At 34.9% G+C, this 22,225-nt stretch overlaps 1 protein-coding gene across 1 annotated transcript; it reads right to left on the reverse strand.

Annotated features, from left to right (window-relative positions):
- Positions 1–13,775: 13,775 nt before the first annotated feature.
- Positions 13,776–15,362, reverse strand: LOC112003707 (acetyl-CoA-benzylalcohol acetyltransferase). Its single transcript, XM_024035910.2, has one exon. It carries the CDS (start codon positions 15,200–15,202, stop codon positions 13,907–13,909), a length of 1,296 nt encoding a protein of 431 aa, XP_023891678.2. The 5' UTR covers positions 15,203–15,362; the 3' UTR covers positions 13,776–13,906.
- Positions 15,363–22,225: the final 6,863 nt, after the last annotated feature.

Raw genomic sequence — 22,225 nt, forward strand, 5'->3', positions numbered from 1 at the left:
CTGCGTCCGTCACTTCTTTACCCTTCGGCTCTCTCCTCCTCTTTGGATCGCTAGGCTCGGTCACGGTCGGCTAGGGTGACTGAGGAGGCAGAGGGCGGAGAGGTGGAGGATTGACCTGAACTTGCTTTTCCACCACCCTGCCAGGCTGGCCCTCGATTACGTCTTTCAAGCTCCTCTGGCTTCTCCTTTGGATAACCATTTTCTCAGAGGTCACCTCAGAAGATTGGAGTTGGTTAAAAACTTCGAATTCATCGGCGGAATCAGACAACTCTACAAGTCCTCCCGAGGTGTCTTCTTCTTCTTCTTCTTCTTCTTCTTCTTCTCCTTCTTCTTCCTTTTCTTCTTTGGCCTCTTTTTCTTTTTCTTCTTCTCCCTCTCTCACTTTTTGGGGAACGGAGTGTGATGATGAAGCTCCTATAGAGGGAGTGGCCTTAAGCGATGGTTCAGTGAAGGGCACACCTTCAGGAATGGGGGTACCCTCAGGAACAATGAATCCCTCAAAGGCTACACTGATACGGTGGAGCCGAGAATCTTTTGCCTTTATCACGTACTTGGGAGCCTGAAAGGCTTTTGAAATGGGGTCGTACTTGAGTATTAAATGTGCTACTCTTAATTGGCCGTCGGAGGGATTCACATACACCTCGGATCGTAGAATTCTGTCTAGGCTCTCCCTATTGATCAGCCTGAAATTACGTCTAGTGGCTCGCTTGTCTGCAAAATAATTAAAACATGAAAGAAAATTTTTGTCAGAAATAAGAATAGCTTCAATTAAAAATTTAATCTGACTTATAAGGGGCGTACATCCTATGAACCCCACCTGGTTGTCCCTCTTCAGTCGGACAAGGCAAACCATCATGCCACTCCCCGGAGAAAATAAGGAAATCGTCTTTTAAACCCTTGTTTGAGGTAAGGAGGCACTGGATCAATCTTACTGCAGAGTACCTAGACTTAAGGTAATATCCCTGATCCTTCAAATGGTTAAGGTTATATACCCAGTTCACATCGTGATGGGTCAAACCTAAATTGTACGAGGCATTTAAAACCTCTATACTCCCAAGCACCCTGAACATATTCGAGGCACACTGTGTGGGAGATAATCTGAAGAACCTGAGGTAACTTCTCGTCAGATTACCTATGGGGATAGTCATCCCTCCCTCGATAAAAGCTATCATAGGGATGACTACCTCCCCCGTTTTTCTATCGTGCAACCAAGTTTGAAGGGAAGCGTATCTCATACCCACTGTTGAGGGAATCCTATATTTAGCCCTAAATGATTCTATTTTCTCCTCGGAATCAACTAGATACTTAAATCTACCCATTTTCTAACAGTAGTAAAGAAAAACTGATGCAAAAGATGGAAAATGTGGAGGGTTAAGGAAACTTACAGGTTTGGAAAATAAGCTCCTCGGACGGGCTCTTAGTATTTATGAGAGCGTGGAGTAATGAGAGAGAGACAGATTCAATGAATATGTACTAAGACAGTGTAATTTGTAACTGAAGAGAGATTTGATTTGAAAGGCACTTTATAAGGGCACAGAAAGTGGGAGCGGGAAAAATCCCGCCCATAAATGCAAAGGATCCCCCACCATTAGATTGGCATCAGGTCGTTGAACGTGTGGGACAACAAAACAGTCATCATTTAATAATGGCGTGCTCCTGACGCTGAAATGTCAGGAGCGTGCCTTGGGCAAGCAAAAGGACATTCTGAAAGAGGGGGAAACCTACGAAATAAATAAAGGCCGGATATCAAAATCTCCCTTTTTCTCGAGGTAACAAAAAGCCAGATTTTGAGGGGCTATTGTGGGGTCTGTTAGTTAAAAAGATATAGGAATCCTCAGAAGTGGGTTCGGGGCCCAACGGCCCAATCCGAGGACGCTTAGTTATCCAAGGATAGCTTAAAAAATTTTATTATTATTAAAGGGATAATATAGGAGAAAGGAGTGGATATTGTATATAGCGGTATAACACACATCTGAGGACACCAAAGTCCGAGGTGAATGTAACTTTTGTTTTATTCAGGAGACTCCGCAAAGTTGTATCTGAACTGGAAATTGGATATAAACCTAAGGAGGAGTCGGGGAAGGTAGCAAATATCTTCCAAGGCCATCACCTCCACATTAAATACTTTCCAGCTAACCCTCTGGCCGCATTAATGTGGAGGTGATACCTGAACAGTGACTAAGCAGCTTTATGGCCACTGAGCAAAAGTTCCGGTAGGTGCTGGATGGGACAGAAAGGAGCTCCCAAGATAAGAACTACACGTGTACGATGGAAATGGAAGATAGAACGGAGTATATAACATAGAAACGAAGGAGGTAGAAGGGATCCCATAAAAAAAGAAAAAAGGAGGAAAAAGGAGGAAAGAAGGCGGACTGAAACCTAGCCGAGGAGAGTTTTTCTCATTCAATCAACCTAAAATATCCCTTGTTACTTGATGAGTATAGCCTTTCCTGTCAAACGGTATTAGTTCTTGTACCCATGCTCTAAAAATTTATTCTTTGGGCTTGTTGGGCTGAAAACCCATTCATACTCTGGGTCCAATCCAAATTGAGTCCCTACAGTTTAGAATTGATTTTCTTTTAAGTATTTGAGTTAATCTCCATATTTTGATAGTGTTTTTGTGGGTTTGGTTTTTGGGTTGAAATTTCTAATAATTATTTTATATTGTATATGGCAGATGCTTAAATCAAAGCTACAACCTATGTCTTCCAGCCCAAGGAGTGGTAAATTTTTATTTGGTATATTATATATGAATTTTTTGAATTTGAAGGGTTTTGTTTGGTTTTGAAGTAGAATTTGGGGATTCTATAAAATTTGGAAGTTTTAAGTTTTGGGGTTTTTGGTATTTGCGTCTCAATAGGTTAATCTTAATTCTTTACGTTATACGTTTTTGCTTTATTGAGAATTTTTATTTGGGTTCATGTGATTTTTTGATTTCTTAATTAAAGTTTTGATTTTTGGTTGTTTAATTATTTTTTTAGATTAATTTCAATTAATTATTTGTTTGGATTTAACGTAAAAGATAACGGAATTAGGTGCCATAAATTTGATAATGTTCCATGTTTTGAATTGTTTATGTTGTTATTACTACGACTAAGTAAGATTGTTTATATCTTTGTAGTTTATATCAGTTTTGAGTGTGTGTATATATATAACTTTTGAGAATTTTGCTTTATTAATTTAAGAATTGTAAATTACTTTGTAAATTTCACTAACTATGAACCTGCAGTGAGATGTTGACAATATAAGCATATATATATGGTATTAACATTTTATAAAAATCTTTCTTATAACCCAATAATATTCTATGTTAAATAACACTTCTAAATTATAGAAAACCATAGAAGTTAAATATTTCTTCCCATTGTATTTTATTTAATTATGACAGATTTATTTTTTTTAAATGCTAACTAGCAAAATGTCTATAATATGCATATTATTAACCCAATTTTTTATTTCTAAATTTCTTAGATTTTATTATATTAATCTTTTTTTCTTTTAAATTCTTGGTGGGCAAATCAATCTCTCATTAATTTTTTTTACCTTAATGTGATGTTGGTTAATTGTCATAAATTCTTGTCAACCGATTATAAAAATAAAAAGTAAAAATCATTTGAGCATCAATCTAATCCATTTATAACTCAATTACTACCTACGTACTTAATCAAAAAAAGAGAAGAAAAAAAAAATACACAAGTACCAATGAAATCGTGCCTTATTAACAATTCTATGTACGATGAGGACTTCGCATCCCACCAAAACTCTATTTTCCACACCTATAACTAAAATCATTCTTTTTCATCGCAATCTCTTTTTGTCAAGCCCATGGCCAGTCCACCCAAAGCAACATAAAAACCTGGGGTGAATGTAGTGGTAAGGTTATGACATTCCATGTGACTCAGTTTAAATCCACCACCTAATCCCATTTTTATAGTATTTAAGGAAGGGTGTACCAAACAAAACTTTCTGCCTCTAGCTTCTTGTAGCTGCTGTTGTTGTGGGTGTAAAGTTTGGGCTGGGCTTTTACATGGAAACATACCATGATCCAAATTTTAGTAAGTCCCTTAGGCCTTGTCCAAAACGATTGGGCCTCCTAACCCACACTGAAGTGAAATCAACACCACCAATGCCGTTGTGCACAGTGCACACACGCCAGTACACTACTCTCTCTCTCTCTCTCTCTCTCTCTCAATTTTGGTGATATACACACAGAGACCATAGACGAGTAGTCGTGTGAGTCCGTAGCAGAGCATTGGGAGAGTAATTCTTCAGCTTCACCTATCGCTTCTTCAGCTGCCAAACTCATATCTCTCTCGCTGTCCTCTGTTGTGGTAAGCTTACATTTCCTTATTTCTTTCGAAGATCTAATACCCTCTCATTAATTCAATTACACTACATGGTAATGGTATGCCCAGTTCTATTAAATTTTAATTAGCTTGCTCTCTCAGCTTACAGAGTCTGAGATCAGAATGTTATGTTTTTAGTTTTTTTTTTTTTTTTTTTTTTTTTTGGGGAAATTTTCGTTCTGGGTCTTAACGAATGAGATAAGAGGGGCATTGCATAAAAAAAAAAAAAAAAAAAAAAGGAGAGACGGACTGAAAGATAGCCGAAGAGAGTTTCTCTCATTGAATCAACCTAAAATATCTCTTGTTACTTGATGAATATAACCTTTCCTGTCAAACGGTATTAGTTCTTGTACCCATGCTCTAAAAATTTATTGTTTGGGTTTGTTGGACTGAAAACCCATTCATACTTTGGGTCCAATCCAAATTGAGTCCCTACAAGTTTCTCTAGTGGTTTTTATTTTTTTATTTTAATTTTCAATTTTGTTGAATTACAATTTTAACCTCATTTTTTTTTTATTTTTTAAGAATAATCATTATCTAATTAGATTAGGGGTATTTTTGACATTTTCTTAAGCCATAACTAACTTTCTGAATCCTCTTAATATATAGAAAATATATACTACTATTTAAGAGGCTTCTCTTATTTGGAAATGAAATTTTCTTGGTTTAGCCCTAAGTTTAAGTAGAGACAAAATTAAAAGATAATTCCGTAAAAATACATATCTAACTCCTTCTAAAACTTTTCCTATAATACAGGATCACCTGTTAGTTTTCAAATTGCTTTTATTCACTTATAAATTAGTACCAAAAAAAAAAAAAAGGCATAGACCCTTATCTTCGGTGAGAAACCCATCACTCCGTTTCTTTACTGTTTTCATTTTGTACTTTGAAGATTGAAAATGAGTTTTATTGTTTGAGAAACCCATCACTCCCATGGGTCAAGCTGGGGCCAACTTTGTGGTTGAGTCCACTACTTTTTTTACCAAAAGGAAAAGGCTGCTACCCATTTGAAGGTTTGTCATTTCTCTTTTATTCAGTTGTAAGAAATTGTGTTATACATCAAAAAATGTGTTTGTGTTTTAATATTATATGGGGTTGTAAAATTCTGTGCTTTTCTTAGTTTTTTAATTGGGTTTGTTTTCTAAATTCTTTTTGTAATTTTGTGATATTAATTGACTGCACAAGAACAATAGTACACCTTCTTTTTAATTTTTATTTATTTATTTGGAGATGATGGGAGGAAAAAACCAACACGAAACATAGTAACATTAAGAGACTACCAAACAAGTAAGAAAGCTTAAAAATTGAATTCTTCACAGTCATCCTTAGTCTCGAACAATGGAGAAAGTGGTTTGCAAGAAGTGTATCTCTCTCACTCTGAGTATGATTTTTTTTTTTTTTTTTTGGTTGTTATGGTAATGGGTTTTCATAGGTACATTTTGTGAACAGATATGTACATTTCTCATTTGTTTTTATTTTCACGTTATTATTGGCTCCTTAGATTACTACTTGCTATTTGTAATTAAGGAGGCCTGAAAGTTATTCAACAAAATATCCTATTGGATGAGTACTTTTTTTCCCCTAATATGTTGTTTAGATTTCTAAATCTAAATTATATTCATTGGATTTGGTAATTTACATTTTTTGTTTGAATGGGTGGGAATTCGAGGAACAAAGTGCTTCGTCAACATAGTTTTGTTTGATTATTCCTATTTTTTTCATGACTTTTGTTTACTCTAACTATAATCTATTGAATTTTATAATCTATTAAATTTGGGTTTAAAAATTTGGAAGTTTTGTTGCGAGTGAAATAATGTTTTGCTATAAATATCATCACACCTCCTTGATATTTCATGATTGGAAAATGTCTTCGAATTATGATGAATGAACACTATTAACCTTGACACAAAAAATAGAAGTAGAAGAGTCTCTAAGGCTCTTCTATTTTTTTGGGTAAAGGTTAATAATTTGCATTTATCATAATTTGAGATTATTACATTTTTAAGTACAAAAAAATCTAGAGGTGTGATGAGTATTATGCGTTTGTGGGTAAAATAATTTTTTCATCACACCCACTAGGTTTTTTTTTGTGATTAAAAAATATACTAATCTCAAATTTTAATTTAAGAAAATTATTGACCTTTACCCAAAAAAATAGAAGAGCCTCTTAGCACGCAATAATCGGCAGATAAATTATTATCCTTTATTTATACTAGCATATATATACTATCTATAAGAGGATTCATATATTTGAACTAGATTTTTATGCGGTTCAAAAATACAATCATTAATGAAGGGCAACTTTTCTTAGAAATAAGGTTATAAATGTCAAATAACAAATTTCATTTTAAATTCAAAAAGAGAAATCCTAAGATTTAGGATTTTTTTTTTCCCCTTCACCCTTATCTTTTTATTTCCTAAAATTTAGCATTTTTTATTTCCTTTTTCATCTTAATAAAAGTAAAAGTCCCCCAATTTAAAAAATAAAAATAAAAAACTAAGAGAACTCTTAAAATTTAGCCTTCTTTCTCCTCAAGTTCATCTTATTTTTCCTACCCAAACTTTTCTCTATATTACAACATCACTTTCAAACACACGTTCAAAAAATAAATTACAGTTTCTGTTTACCCCTAAAGTTTATCATTTTTATTTGTTTGAAAAAAAAAATTTCAAATTATAATAGATGCAAATTATTAACTTTTATCTAAAATAATAGAAGAGCATTTGAGGTGCGTGGCTTAGAAGCTAGTATATATGTAAGGTCTTAACTCTTGAGTGTGTGGGCCGTGGAATTATTTAAGAAAGATTTAGATACCAAAAAAAGAGAGGAGGCGATCTAGTGCTTGTAAGGAGTTTCTTCTTGAAAGTTGAATTAACCGAAACGACTACAGCAAATAAGAAAACAAAATGAAACTAAACAAGAAACTAATAATAACATCCCGAGCTCTTCATGGAGGTAGGCAGGAATCCTAGGAGGAACATGTTGTATATAATAAGAGGGATTTCAATGCATATAGCTAATCGGCTAGTTCAATGTTTCTACTTTAAATTCATTTGAATTAATTATTGGTCATCCTCGGTGGAGATGATCGGTACGTAGGTGTGGATACTCTGGATGAATACTCCATTCGTTTTTTTCTTTTTCTTTTTTTGAGGAATGGTGAATATTCATATTTGAAAAGCATTTAACACCTTGAATTTTTAGTTTCTCTATAGAAATCGAAATCTTGAACGACCCTAATCACCAGGAACTCATCATATCGTGATGTTGCAATTAATCTTGGGAAATGTATTGCAACTCCAAGAGTCATGACTTATTAATCACGGTCGTCACACTATTCATGAGTTTTTCATGACTATTATAGTCCTCATCATATAAAGAGTTACCATATGCCATTTCACATTTACATTTGTGCAAAGTCCTTACGAATTATAGTATTATATTAAGTGTTTACATCATTATACATTGGGTTACAACATCTTCTGTTTTTAGTTTCTCAAGAATAATTTAAATTTTGAGCAACCCTAATCACCTAGAATCTATATCATATACTTTATATAATAGTAAAAGTTGAGCGAAAATTGATTCCTACAATTAATGTTGTTCTGCTACATAGGAAAATTGGCCGCTAAAACTTCTGCCACATTTACATATTAAAAAAGAAAAGTCAGTGTGTTTTGCATATGTGATAGTGTTTCGTACTTCTAAAAACTTAAACCCAAACACTACACCAGTTGGCATCGTTTAATTTAAATTGTTTGCTTACCACCGTTTCACTAAGCACAAAACTAAGGCAGTCTGTTAAACAAAGAACTAGAGAAGGCACAGAGTTGGGAGAGAGAAAATTCTAAGAAATCTATTTGCCAAGCCATAAGAGAATCCTCTATTTTTTTTAGATTTACTCTATACGCATAACGTATCCCCTCTCTTACCCGTCTCTCTTCACCCTATCCCTTTCTCATGCGCAAAACCAATACCCTGCAAGGGCACAACCATGGCTACCATCTCCAACCCAGCTTCAATATTAGACAATTCTCTTTTGGTAATTTTCAATTAATCTACAACTAATTTCTTTTCCTATTGTTTTTAATAAGGTTTGTTGTCAATTTAGGGATTTTGACTCCTAACCCTTTCTCCTCTTTATTTATTTATTTATTTATTATTATTATTGTTATTATTATTATTATTTTTTTAGGGTTTTTCAGTTTATGGGTTTTGTTTTATAGTTCTCAAGTTTCCTTTGTGTTAGGAGGAAAATGTAGCTAAAGTTGTATCCACTACAACAAAAGTAGACCATGGTGACGAAAATTTTCGTCACGATATGTCCTTATTTCATCGCCTAAGACATATGGTGATGAAACAACATTAGTCACCTAATCTTAGGCTGTTTTTGTTTTGGCTTCAAATCACTTTCGGAAATGCTTTTCCGTAAATGCGGGTGTTTGGTTGCACATGGAAAATAAATTTTCCAGAAATTGGTTTCCTTTGACCATGTGTTTTACTCCCTTGACCTGGAAATTGGTTTCCTTTTCTATTGTCACTTCAAACCATTTTCGGGTCTCAAACGTGCAGAGAGAGAGAGAGAGAGAGAGAGAGAGAGAGGCTGAACCGATCGCACCCCAGCACCACCACCGAGATCACATCACCACCGAAGACCGATCCACCCAAACCAATCGCACCCCACCGAAGACCGATCCACCCAGACCAATCCATCGAAGATCGCATCACCCCAGACCGATCGCACCCCACCGAGATTGCATCACTGCCGATCTCATCGGCGCCGTCATTACCCATGACTGATCTCATCGCCCTCTCGTCGTTACCCATGATCGATCTCGTCGCACATGACCCATGACCGATCTCTCCCTTTCCCTCCATTTTTTATCACTCTCTCTTCCTCGCTCTCTCAATTTGACCAAATGGTGGATTTGATCGAATGGTGTTGTTGTGATTTTTGTTTTTTTAAGTTTATATGTTGAAATTTTATATTATAAAATTTTTTTGGTAACTGAGAAAATGGGTGAGAAAATGTGAGAAAGTGGTAGGAAAATAGTATTTTCAGAATGCAACCAAACACATGAAAACATTTTCTAGAAAATTTTTCATAATGCAGCCAAACACTTGAAAATATTTTCCTTTCTCGAAAATAGCATTTCCGGAAAATATTTTACATAAACCAAACACAGCCTTAGTCACCGAATGTCCTGGTGACGAATATTTTCGTCACTAACATGTCTAATTTTTTTTAATATAAAAAATGATAGGTGACAAAATATTTTCGTCACCTTATATTTTCATCACTAATTTTTTTTTTTTTTTCAATTTCAACTTATATAGTTATATTCAAAGTTCAACCTATCGGTGACAAAAAATTTCGTCACCATTTTTTTAAATTTATTAATGTTCTTTACGTTTACTTGCCATTACATTAACCTGTTCATTTCCAACCACATCCATAAACAAACCGTCCATACAATCTAGAAAGTAAATAAAGAACCATTATACTATTAAAACCGTTGAAGTAAGTTGTTGACAAAGTAATTACAAGAATATATAGATGAATGATGTCTTCCATATATTAAAAAAATGAAAATGAGTTCAAGTAGCGCCAAAAAAAATGTCTTTTTACCGCCAATCATATATCTACACGAGTGTGAAGAAAAATACATTAATACCATATCTATTGGAAGAAACAACTACTTGTACAACTAATCCCAAGATTGTCCAAATTTTAGCTAAATTTGATACATTGAGATTACTAACATGGATCCAGGTTAAGATCTGAATAAAGGTTAAAAACAAAGTTTGATACAAGCACATCTTATGCCCTTTGATACTTAGATCATTAACATAACATACCAAAAATGTCAAGATCACAACATGATAAACTTGAACATCATCACCACGTGATTATCATGGGCAAGAGAATGATCAAGATAGTGACATTGGACTTCTATTTGCAATTCAAAGAGAATGCTTTACATGGCAGCAAAGCTTGTTATAACATTGTTGGGGAGGTTCACTTTAATTCAAAATGACCCAAAAACAAATATCAGACATGAAATTAACACAACTTCTGAGAATAAACTGGACAAAAAACACTGAAAAGTCTAGCACAGGGAAAAACATCAAGATCTACTTTCATACTTTCACTTCCATGTCTACTATAGCACCAACAATTGTCTAGAATCTTATTAAATGAGTCACGTCAAAGAATCATACAAAAATGAGGCTTCGAAAATTTGAATCATGGAGAACTACATTTTCCAAAGAGCTATCCATCTCTCTCTCTCTCTCTCTCTCTCTCTCTCTCACACACACACACACACACACACACACACAACAATAATTACAGTAACGAAAGAAAAAGAAGGGACTTTTCTAAAGGTAGTGTACTTTTGGTCCCCTTAAGAACTACAAGTTAACCTATAAAGAATAAAAAAAATCTAATAATAAGTAAGAGGAAGCTTTTGTTTTTTTTATAAATAAAAAATTCTAGTATATCAACAGAGAAACCCAAATCACATAACAAAATGTAAGAAGAACTAACTGCACTGCATAAACAAGACCTAAAAAACTAGAATCAAATAGAGATAGAGACAAAGAAATATAGTACCTTAATAGTCCAAATAAAGAAATTGTTGAGGTTCAAAATATATCAAGGAGCCAGACCCATAAAAGCAAGAAGGACCCAGCCCATGGAAGTGAGAAAAAGAAAGAAGGTTTGGGCCTTAAGATGGAAGAGGAAGGCTGGGCTTGTAAGAAGAAGAAAATAAGCCTTGGGCCCTGGAGAAGGATGAATAAGGAAGGCTTGGCCTAAGGGTGAAAGGAAACCATGACACATAAGAAAGTCTAAAAGGGCAGGTAAGATCTGGGCTGTAGTTGCACAGGATCCTCCAAGAGCAGACCCTCGAGAGAAGGTTGGCAAAGGACAATTAGGACATGGACAGCTCTAGACAGCATACTCATGTAAAAAAGGGGGCATGAAGAGCGATGGAGGTCTCGTCGAAATCACTTACGGCACAGAAGGGAGTGATGGGGACAGATGGTGGTTTTGGGACCAACACCTGATGAAGGAACCTAGGACCTCAGGCAGAGCAGAGAAGATGAACCAAGAAGGAAAGTAGCTAGGAGCCTTTCTGGCTATACCATCAGCAAGAAGGAATCTGTCCCATTTGGGGGGAAAGAGACAAGTTATGAGGAGTCAACACCAAAACCTCAGAACTTTAAGGTGTCCTTTTAAAATCTTAGGGAAAGATTAAGAAGCCTTGACCTTAGAAAAGAATTTGGACATATTTAGAAAGGATCTCTCGTAAGAGGAAAGTCAGCAAGTGGGCTTTTGGCTACCAGTCTTTAGGAAAGTGAAGCAAGAGCAAAAAGAGGAAAAGACCGGTCACCAATGTTTCAGACACAACATTGGTTCTGGTACTCAGAGCACAAAGGGAATGAGTTGTTAACATGGAAGAACCCCAAGAGAACAACATTATAAAAGGGACCAAGCCTTAGCCAATAGGGGTTTTCAGCAAGAAGCATTCAAGATACAAGAAAAGAATACCAGAAAGAGAGCTAAGGGTCTAAAAATAGAGTGAAGAGTAAAGACATTGTAAGGGATCCTAGGGTGAATGTTGGAGGATACGCTTGGATTCAAGGGGATTCAAACTTCACAAGTCTTGGAAGCCTAAAGAGAGCTATCTAAGTCTGTGATTTTTGAACTTTATTGAGCCTTGTGACATATCCCAGCAAAGTAGGATCCGATGTACTCAAGTACTTAATGTAATAAAGCATAATCTCACTCTATTTAAGGATCTTTGACGTTCTATTTGCACTTCTTTTATTTTATTTGCCGTTCCTTGAATATTCACTTAACCAATATATATATATATATATATATATATGTATATGTGTATGTGTGTTTGTGTTGTAGGGTTCATGTCTTGTGCATAGATTGGCTTGTAAAATGGCCCAACAAGGTTGTGATGAGTCAAGCCTAGTCCAACTAACAATCAAACATCCATCTTTGGAAGTCCAAGATCCTTCCTCAACGTTGGGCCTGGGTACCATCCAAAATAGGAAACCACAGAAATCAAGAGGCTCAAGTAGCCATTCTTTACTCATCTCCCATATCAATCCCCCCAAAAAGAGTACCTAAACCATTTGCAACCAAACAAAGTCTTTAAGACCTCAAGATTCCACGAAATATTTCCATCCACAACAATCATTGCAAAAGTAACAAATGAATTCACTACATTAATATATTGTTGACTTAGTCTGCCTCTAGTTGTCTTACCTAGTGTCATTCAACTATTATCCATGTCTGATCACACATACAAGGTGAATGTTAAGTCATCAAGATAATGAAATGTCAAGCATAATTTTTTCTAACATCTAAACCTCCAATATATCATAAGCTACTATTTCATACTTACAATCTTTTAGAAGTTTGAACACGGATGAGAAAGAGACTACCTTCAAACCAACAAGGATTTGAAGATCAATCTAATACTCAGCCCCTTTGCCCTTCTAGGTCTAAGTATTTTGAGGGAATTTTTGCAGAGTTTTGGTAAGGCTTGATTTTCTAACTATTTTTGTTTAAAATGGGGGTATTTATATAGGAAATGGGTAGTTAGGGTTTGATGACATGTTTGGGCAACTAGTTGATTAGGCAGGTTGTCCTAGAATCTCATCAAAATGTAAATTGAGTAATTTTAGGCTTTTTATCTAGAGAGTGCGTACGCCATAGATTGGGTGTGTATGCATCATATACCTAGCATACACACTCTTTGTATGCTAGGTTTGGCTTACCTCCAATACTTTTTTAATTGGACATGTCCTTTTATTTTAAATATACAATGGCAAGTGGGAGTTGGTTTTAATTTCCACAATTTATTTAGTTAGTGAATGATGTGGCAATTTTTTATTAAAATAAAAGGATATTCCAGATAAAAAAGTACTAGAGGTAAGCCAAACCCTTGTATGCCTTGGCTAAATTAGGTTAAAATTGTCTTTTGGGGTTTGGACTTTGTCTTCCTACCTATTTTCATAGTTAGGCTTGGCCTTGTACTATGTTGGGCCATGTTTAAGCTTGTCATCCTCATTGGGTTCCACACACGGTGCTGATCATTTTTGGTAGCAATTTGATTTCTCGTCATTGGGACCGAGGGGCTGGGATATATGTAGGAACAAAATGGGGTGTCTTCAAGAAGAAAACCTCATTTCAAAGCATCATCACACTGCCCTAGAGATTTAAAGGAAGTGAATTAAAGGAATGTGAGGAAATGAACCCAAAAAAAAAAAAACTCGTTTTTGAGACTTTATTAACTAAAATCAATTATTAAACATTGGGGATTAAAAGCACTCAAATTGTAAATTTTAAGAACCAACAATATATTTTTTTCCTCATAAAATTGGCAAAGTTTAAGGACCCAAAATATTCAAATACTTATTTCATTCTCTCACCAAACACATACGCTTGGACAATGAGAATTTAAGTTCATACATAACCACAAATTTATTCATGAACCCAACATATTAAAATGAAGCAAGAAATTGAGCAATGTAACTAGAATTGGGAGGTGAACGCTTTAACCTCTGGATGATTCTGAAACAGGGACATGTTTTTTTCATCCAAGCCCACCCATGCCTCAATTCCATCACCATCTTTGGTGTCAGTTAGACTAACCATTTCAACAACTTTTGGTTGGTTGCTCACCCAAATAGGCTTTCCCCAACCAAAATCTACCTCAAAAAGAGGAAACCTGCACCAGCTAGTGAATTTATAGATATCTATCTCACCACTCTGAAGTTCTTCTTGGAGATTTCTCATGGAGTTAGTCACCATGGAAACCAAATCATCCCCATTTTGTGGTTTCATACAATCATCCAGCGTATCCCTTATTGAGCTTTGTAGCGAACCCACCAGTTCATGCAACTCCACCTTGCTATCACTGTCTCCACCAAATCGAGCATTGGCCACCATGTATAGGTTCCCAAAAGAGTCATCCGATATTGGCAGAGCTGTCCTTCCACGCAGGTTCAATGAATGAAACAAAATAGAGGGCCTTAGGTTCCCACGTCTAGCTTTAGACACAGCAATGAGAACCTTCCATAAAAAAGCTGTCACCACCACAACTCGTGAAGGTTGGTGTTTTGTTAATGATTCAGAATCACTATCACCACCTTTGGCAATTTCTTTTAGGCTTGATATTGCTTCCCCATTGAACACAAACCTTCTTGTGATGATTGGAACTCCAAATTTCATAGGCTGCATTGCAGGTACATTCTCTCTTGGTGGAAAATAAGAAGCCAAGTCAAATCTTGGATGAACGACTCCATTAATCCCTTCTGCTCGACATGCTTTGGCCCATGCATTGAGGAACGAAGTTGTTGCAATTCCGTCAGCTATATTATGCGAAATGAGAAGTACCATGGCTAGCCCACCACACTCAAACATGTTAACTTGAACAAGTGCCACAGGAGTAGATGTTGATTGAATAGGACGGGGAAGAAGATGATTCAACTCCTCGAGTTTTTCTCCTTGGATAAGTTGAGCAAGTTGACCACTTACTTGGGCTTCCAAGAATTCCACCCCTTCATCATTACAATCAATCATTTGCTTGTCTCTGATGTATCTCCCAGCTACTGGGTAATACAGGGTTAGGATTTCTGAAAGTGATTTCTCCAAACGCTTGCTCCTGTGATCACCATTTTCATCCCCATTGGCAAGGTAGTACAGAATAAAGGCCGCATGTATTGGAGGTTGAAGTTGATCTATTGATGATACTTTCAAACTTCTAAGGTGAGGTGGAGTTGGAGTTGCTGGTTTTATAAACTTTCTGGACAGAATTTGAACCTTCATCCTTAACTCAAATTTGGGACCTCTCCTGCTTAATTTGCTCCGGGTTGGCTTGAATGAACTCTTTGCAGACGATTGAAGCTATATATAATCAAATAAAAGTGGTTAGTCACATAAATAAATAACTAAATAGAAAGTGATTGATGATATATTCTTATCCTAATACATAATGATATTTTGTTGATTAAAATATGCGCTTTCAATTAAATTACAAGTGATGCTGAGAATATTATAAGTTTTATTGTATAAAACCGACAAACTGAAACATCATCAATTTTTTCTTAAAAGATGAAATTACTAAATTTACAAAAAAAATTATTACAAAAATGTTTATAAACTGACATGACAATAAATGTAATTAATCGTACATTAAGAGTTTAATTATATAATAAATATATAAATTAATTTTTGTAATTGATGACGCGTAAATTTGTAACCACAATGCCCTTTTATTCTTCTTCTGGGTAACGTCAGCACAACTAGATAGAGGTGAGAGTGGGAGAGACATATACATCAAGGTCCATAATTATTGAATCCGACACTTTCATATTTAAATTTATAGCTACATGCAGGTTGGCCCAAGGCCTAGGCCTACAACACCAACTACAAGAATGTCTTACCCCTTCATAAAAAGGCCACAACTTCAATACAAAAAGATACAAAATATTATGATAATAATTGAAATTGTTTTTAAAATGGTGTTGCATTATATTTGTAATCTCTAACAACTAACAAGGCCTACAAAATATTAGAACAATTGAAATCATAAATATTTTGGAAAAACAAAATTTTTGGTTTTAAATGTGCTAGATCATCAATAAAGTATTAATTACTCCTAATAGTTTGAGATTTTAATTTTGTAAACTCCTAAATAGTAGATTGTCAACATTAGCCATTTATCTTCCACATAATCACACACCAAAAAATCTCTATCTTTCTCTTAACATGAAAAAGAAAATTATATTACAACTTTACTAACCATGCACTATTGTCTTATATCCAAGATATAAAGCAAACCTCATTTTTAACCAAATAGTAAATTTTGTTCTTTTTTTTTTTTTTTTTTTTTTTTGGTCATTCACTACTGAATCATTTTGGCTTGGAGGGTTGCAGAGAGTTTTTTACGCAGAGTTCTTTGGTTTTCTTCTTTGATAACACATCACCGTGTTATCTTGTGTTTGCATCTCTCTTCCCTTACTCCTTGTGCTATATAATTACTTGTTGATTTTATATGCTTATGCACTAGGAAGTAGTCCTGGTTAATTGCATATTGATTACTTTTATTCCACTTAGATAAGTAGAGTAAAAGCAATTTAGCCGTAAGTTTAAAATTAGGGGTCTAAACAAGCAATAGTGTTTTACACTATTTGAACTTTCACAAGTCTTTAATGATAACACTTAGGATGCAAACTTTACGTACTTCTTGATACATTAAATCCAACTTAGATCTACTCAATTACAAATAAAATATGTTTTGTCAAATGATAGGCCAATACATAGAAAATATGACCCTAACACCATTTCTATGATCCATCTATCTCAGAATTAGGCACTAAAGTTCTGTAGGTTAAAACATTACTATTTTAGTTTAGAAGTTAAGGTTAAGTTTCAATTATGAAAGCTCGATAATCTAATGACTAAAGCTAATTGGGACCCCTAAATTTTAATTGCAGCTTGATTAAATTTAATCTAAACACATTTAATGCGAAATATACGTGATTGGCAAATTAATTAATTGAAGCATTCAACAATTGCATGATTGAACATATAAGTGCAAAACAAATATGTAAAGGGCAGTAGGGAAAAGAGACTTTAACCCAAGATAACATGGCAACATGTTATCAAAGAGGAAAACTGAAAAACTCGGTGTAAAAATCTCTCTGCGGCCCTCCAAGCCAAAATTATCTACTAGTGAATAAGTCAAAGTATAAGGATAACCAAAAAGACCCGCCAAGCCTAATCTACCCAAAGTACTTGAGCTCTCCAAGCTTTAGTTACCAACGGACTTCACCGAGTCATGTCTTCACTAGGTTCTCAGATCTCACAATACTGCTTGATTGCACTGCCAAGCCTTACCGTCTTATTTTTGCAAAGATCTAATGCTTCTCAAGCTCCAAAATACTCTCCACACTCTGAATAGGTGTGGATTGTGTTTGGATACAAATCTCGTTTGAAGGTATAACATTGGGAGAGGGAAGGAGAAGAGACTACTAAGGAATTCTCACTTAAGGATAAGTAGCTTTCTCTAAAAGGTGGGTATTGTAGAAATCTCTCACTAGAGTTTTCTATTTGATAGCCTCCTTATAATTTTGTGGGTAATAAGGGTATATATAGTGTGGACGAAGGATAGGAAACTCACACTTAAAATCCAATTGGTCAGTGTATCTTGCGGGTTAGCCAAGTTGTGAGTGACTTGCGAAACACGCTAACTGTTGAACTTCCTCATGTGCTCCTCACATGACTTTTAGCGGGTGCTGCACTACCGAGCTAGTTGCGAGCCAAGTAGCGAGATCAACTTCTTGAGCAATCTTCACAAACTTAATACTAAACATATTACAATTAAATCTCACAACATACAAAGAAATAAATTAATGAAATTACAACATTTTTTTTTTCATGAAATACAACCGTTTTAAATGTTATGTAAAAATCATAACTTTACAAATTATGTATTCAGCTACCTGCTAATCTGTACATAACTATATTGAATTATAATTATTTTTTACAAGCTAATAAATATTTTATTAAACATAATTGGTTCACTATAGTTCCACTAATCGGTTTTATTAACATTTTTCTTAATGCATAATCCATAAAATAACACCATCGAGAGATGGAAAGTAAGATAGATGAAAATGCTAAAAAGAACATTTTTGTTCATTGCGGACAAACATTTTTAGTTCAAATTTTTCTTACACGTTAACAACATTTTCTGCTCATTAAAGTTGGGTGGTTGGCTTTAATTTAATGTGAACTCTAAAGATTTCGCTAACAGATTTTGAGAGAAAAGTATGTGATTATAAAAACTACACATCTCCTCGCCAAGAGCGGTTGATATTGCTTGCAAATGTTGTATCAGTCCTGTGTCCCTCAATGAATCAATGTCAAACAACATCCAACAATATAATTAAGTTTAGGACGTTAAATTTTTCACAACAGTTCAACTAAAATGTTATGACTGGTGTTAATAAAAATTGTGTCAATAATAAGCTCAGCTCAAAGTAAAGTTATTTTAATTTATAAAATAGTTTGATTCTCTAATGTTGGTTATATACTAAGCTTGAAGCCTCATAAAGAGCAATACTAACTCGATATTGTTTGAGACCTACGGTGATAATTTAAGTGAGACCTTGTATATTTAAATATTAGTTAAATAAATTTATTTAATACTAACTTATGCAAGGTTAATTTGATGAATCAATAATAATTTTACAAAAGTTATTTTTAAATAAAGAATCAGATGTCATAATTCAAGCATAATTGACCCAAAAAAAAAAAAAAAAAAAAAAAANACCCACCATTTTACAGAGAGTTACTCATTCTTAGGTAAGAAATCCTTGAAGCCTCTTCTCCTCCCTTCACCCATTGTCATACCTTGAAAGGAGATTGGTACCCAAACACAACCCACAACCATTCTGAATGTAGAGATTGTTTTGGAACTTGGGAAGCATTGGGTATTTGCCAAAATAAGATAGTGAGGCTTGGCGGTGCAATCGGGCGATATTGCGAGATTCGGGAAGCTAGTGAAGGCAAGACTCCGAAAAGTCTGTTGGTAGCTAGAACTTGGAGGGCTCAAGTATCTTGATAGATTAGGCTTGAAGGGTCTATTTGGTATCCTTGTACTCCAACTTATTCACTACTGAATCATTTTGGCTTGGAGGGTTGCAGAGAGTTTTTTACGCAGAGTTCTTTGGTTTTCTTCTTTGATAACACATCACCGTGTTATCTTGTGTTTGCATCTCTCTTCCCTTACTCCTTGTGCTATATAATTACTTGTTGATTTTATATGCTTATGCACTAGGAAGTAGTCCTGGTTAATTGCATATTGATTACTTTTATTCCACTTAGATAAGTAGAGTAAAAGCAATTTAGCCGTAAGTTTAAAATTAGGGGTCTAAACAAGCAATAGTGTTTTACACTATTTGAACTTTCACAAGTCTTTAATGATAACACTTAGGATGCAAACTTTACGTACTTCTTGATACATTAAATCCAACTTAGATCTACTCAATTACAAATAAAATATGTTTTGTCAAATGATAGGCCAATACATAGAAAATATGACCCTAACACCATTTCTATGATCCATCTATCTCAGAATTAGGCACTAAAGTTCTGTAGGTTAAAACATTACTATTTTAGTTTAGAAGTTAAGGTTAAGTTTCAATTATGAAAGCTCGATAATCTAATGACTAAAGCTAATTGGGACCCCTAAATTTTAATTGCAGCTTGATTAAATTTAATCTAAACACATTTAATGCGAAATATACGTGATTGGCAAATTAATTAATTGAAGCATTCAACAATTGCATGATTGAACATATAAGTGCAAAACAAATATGTAAAGGGCAGTAGGGAAAAGAGACTTTAACCCAAGATAACATGGCAACATGTTATCAAAGAGGAAAACTGAAAAACTCGGTGTAAAAATCTCTCTGCGGCCCTCCAAGCCAAAATTATCTACTAGTGAATAAGTCAAAGTATAAGGATAACCAAAAAGACCCGCCAAGCCTAATCTACCCAAAGTACTTGAGCTCTCCAAGCTTTAGTTACCAACGGACTTCACCGAGTCATGTCTTCACTAGGTTCTCAGATCTCACAATACTGCTTGATTGCACTGCCAAGCCTTACCGTCTTATTTTTGCAAAGATCTAATGCTTCTCAAGCTCCAAAATACTCTCCACACTCTGAATAGGTGTGGATTGTGTTTGGATACAAATCTCGTTTGAAGGTATAACATTGGGAGAGGGAAGGAGAAGAGACTACTAAGGAATTCTCACTTAAGGATAAGTAGCTTTCTCTAAAAGGTGGGTATTGTGAAATCTCTCACTAGAGTTTTCTATTTGATAGCCTCCTTATAATTTTGTGGGTAATAAGGGTATATATAGTGTGGACTGTTGTAGGAAACTCTCTAAGGTTTTTTTTTTTTTTTAATCTAAATAGCCTTCTTACAATTATGTGGTTAATAAGGATATATATAGTATAAGTGAAAGGTATAAAAGTTACACTTAAAATCCCAAATGTCAGTGTATTTCGCGGGTCATCTCGCGAGTTGTCCAAGTCATGAGACGAGTCACAGAACACACTTAATGTTCAGCTTCCACATGTGCTCTTCACATGGCCTTTCGTGGGTGCTGAGTCCCGAGCCAGTGGCAAGATCAACTATTTTGAGCAATTTTCATCGATTTAATACTAAACTCATTACAATTAAATCCGACAAAATACAAAAAAATAAATTAATGCAATTATAATGTTTTTTGTCATGGAATAAAGCCAACATAAATTTCATGTGAAAAACTATAATGTAAAGTTGTGATTTATAACTATGTTTTATGTTAGCATTATTTCATGACAAAAAGTGTTGTAATTGCATTAATTTTGTTCCTTGTATTTTGTGGGATTTTATTATATTGGGTTTAGTATTAAGTTGGTGAAGATTCGAGCATAAAGTGAAGAATTAGTGGATTTCGTGTGTGTCTTGCTAGAAGCTAACCCGCGAAAGAGCCACGTGAGAAGCATATGCTGGAAGCTGAAGAGTCGGACCAGCTTGGAGGATTTCGCGAGTGTCTTGCAGGTAAGGCCTTCTCATGAAATACCCGCGAAACTCTCTGCTTGGAGGATTTTTAAGTGTGACTTTCTTACCCTTCACCCATACTATATATACCTTCATTACCCATAAATGTAAAGGAGACCATTCAGAGAGAAAAACCCTATATAAGTTTTCTACAACACACACATCCATTTTTTAGAGAGAGAGAGATACTTATCCTTAGTGAGAAATCATTGTAGTCTTTTATCTTTTCCTCTCCCATTGTCATACCTTAAGAGCAGAGTGTAGATAGTGTAGACAAATACAACCCACACCTATTTAGAGTGTAGAGGTTGTTTTGGAGCTTGGAAAGTTTTGGGGATTTGCCAGAAGAAGTCGGTGAGGCTTGGCGGATGCAATTAGGTGTATCGCGGGATCCGAAAAGTTAGACAAGACACGATTCTGAGAAGCTTTGTTGGAGTAAGAGCTTGGAGGGCTTAGGTACATTGGATAGATTAGGCTTGGAGGTCCCTTGCTATTTGTGTATCCCAACTTATTGTCTAATGGATCAATTTATAGCTTGGAGGGTGGCGAAGAGGTTTTTCGCTAAGTTCTTTGATTTCCTCTTCGATAACACGTCTCGGTGTTATCTTGTGGTTGTATCTCTCTTCCCTTACTCTTGTGCTATACTTTTATAGTTTGTTGTTCATATTTATGAACTAGATTAGTTATCGGTTTATTGCGCTTCATTTACTTTTATTCCGTACTTAGATAAGTTAGACTAAAAGCAATCTAGTCGTAATTTTTAATTGGGGGTCTAAACAAGCTCTTGTGTTTCACACAATTTCAAGCTTTCATATAACATAACAATATTGAAGATTGATCCAAGAAACAAGTGAAGAAAAACTATTTCAGTAATTCTTAACACTGGCATCTATCGAGATTTAATGAACAAGCTCGATCTATCGAAATCTACAATTTCAAAATTCTCATATTTGAATTTCGGCCCATGATGACTTGGATTGCTAGGGTTTTGTTCTCTAGTACCCTAGACCACATAAAAGGCTTATTTTAAATTCATTAAAGATACAAAGACATAATTAAAGAACTCATACACTTTGTGAGAAACTACCGTGTTTTGTGTGCCTTAGCGTTTTGTAACAAAGTGCTTCTAGATCTTCAATGTACTTTAAGGTGAAGAATTTTGCAACCAACAACATTCAATTAATTTCTTAGAGTTAGTCACGTACTGGGATCCGTGCAAAGGAAGATGTAGT

This window comes from Quercus suber, unplaced genomic scaffold (assembly GCF_002906115.3).
Source record: "Quercus suber isolate HL8 unplaced genomic scaffold, Cork oak 2.0 scaffold_135, whole genome shotgun sequence".
Taxonomy (NCBI): Eukaryota; Viridiplantae; Streptophyta; class Magnoliopsida; order Fagales; family Fagaceae; genus Quercus; species Quercus suber.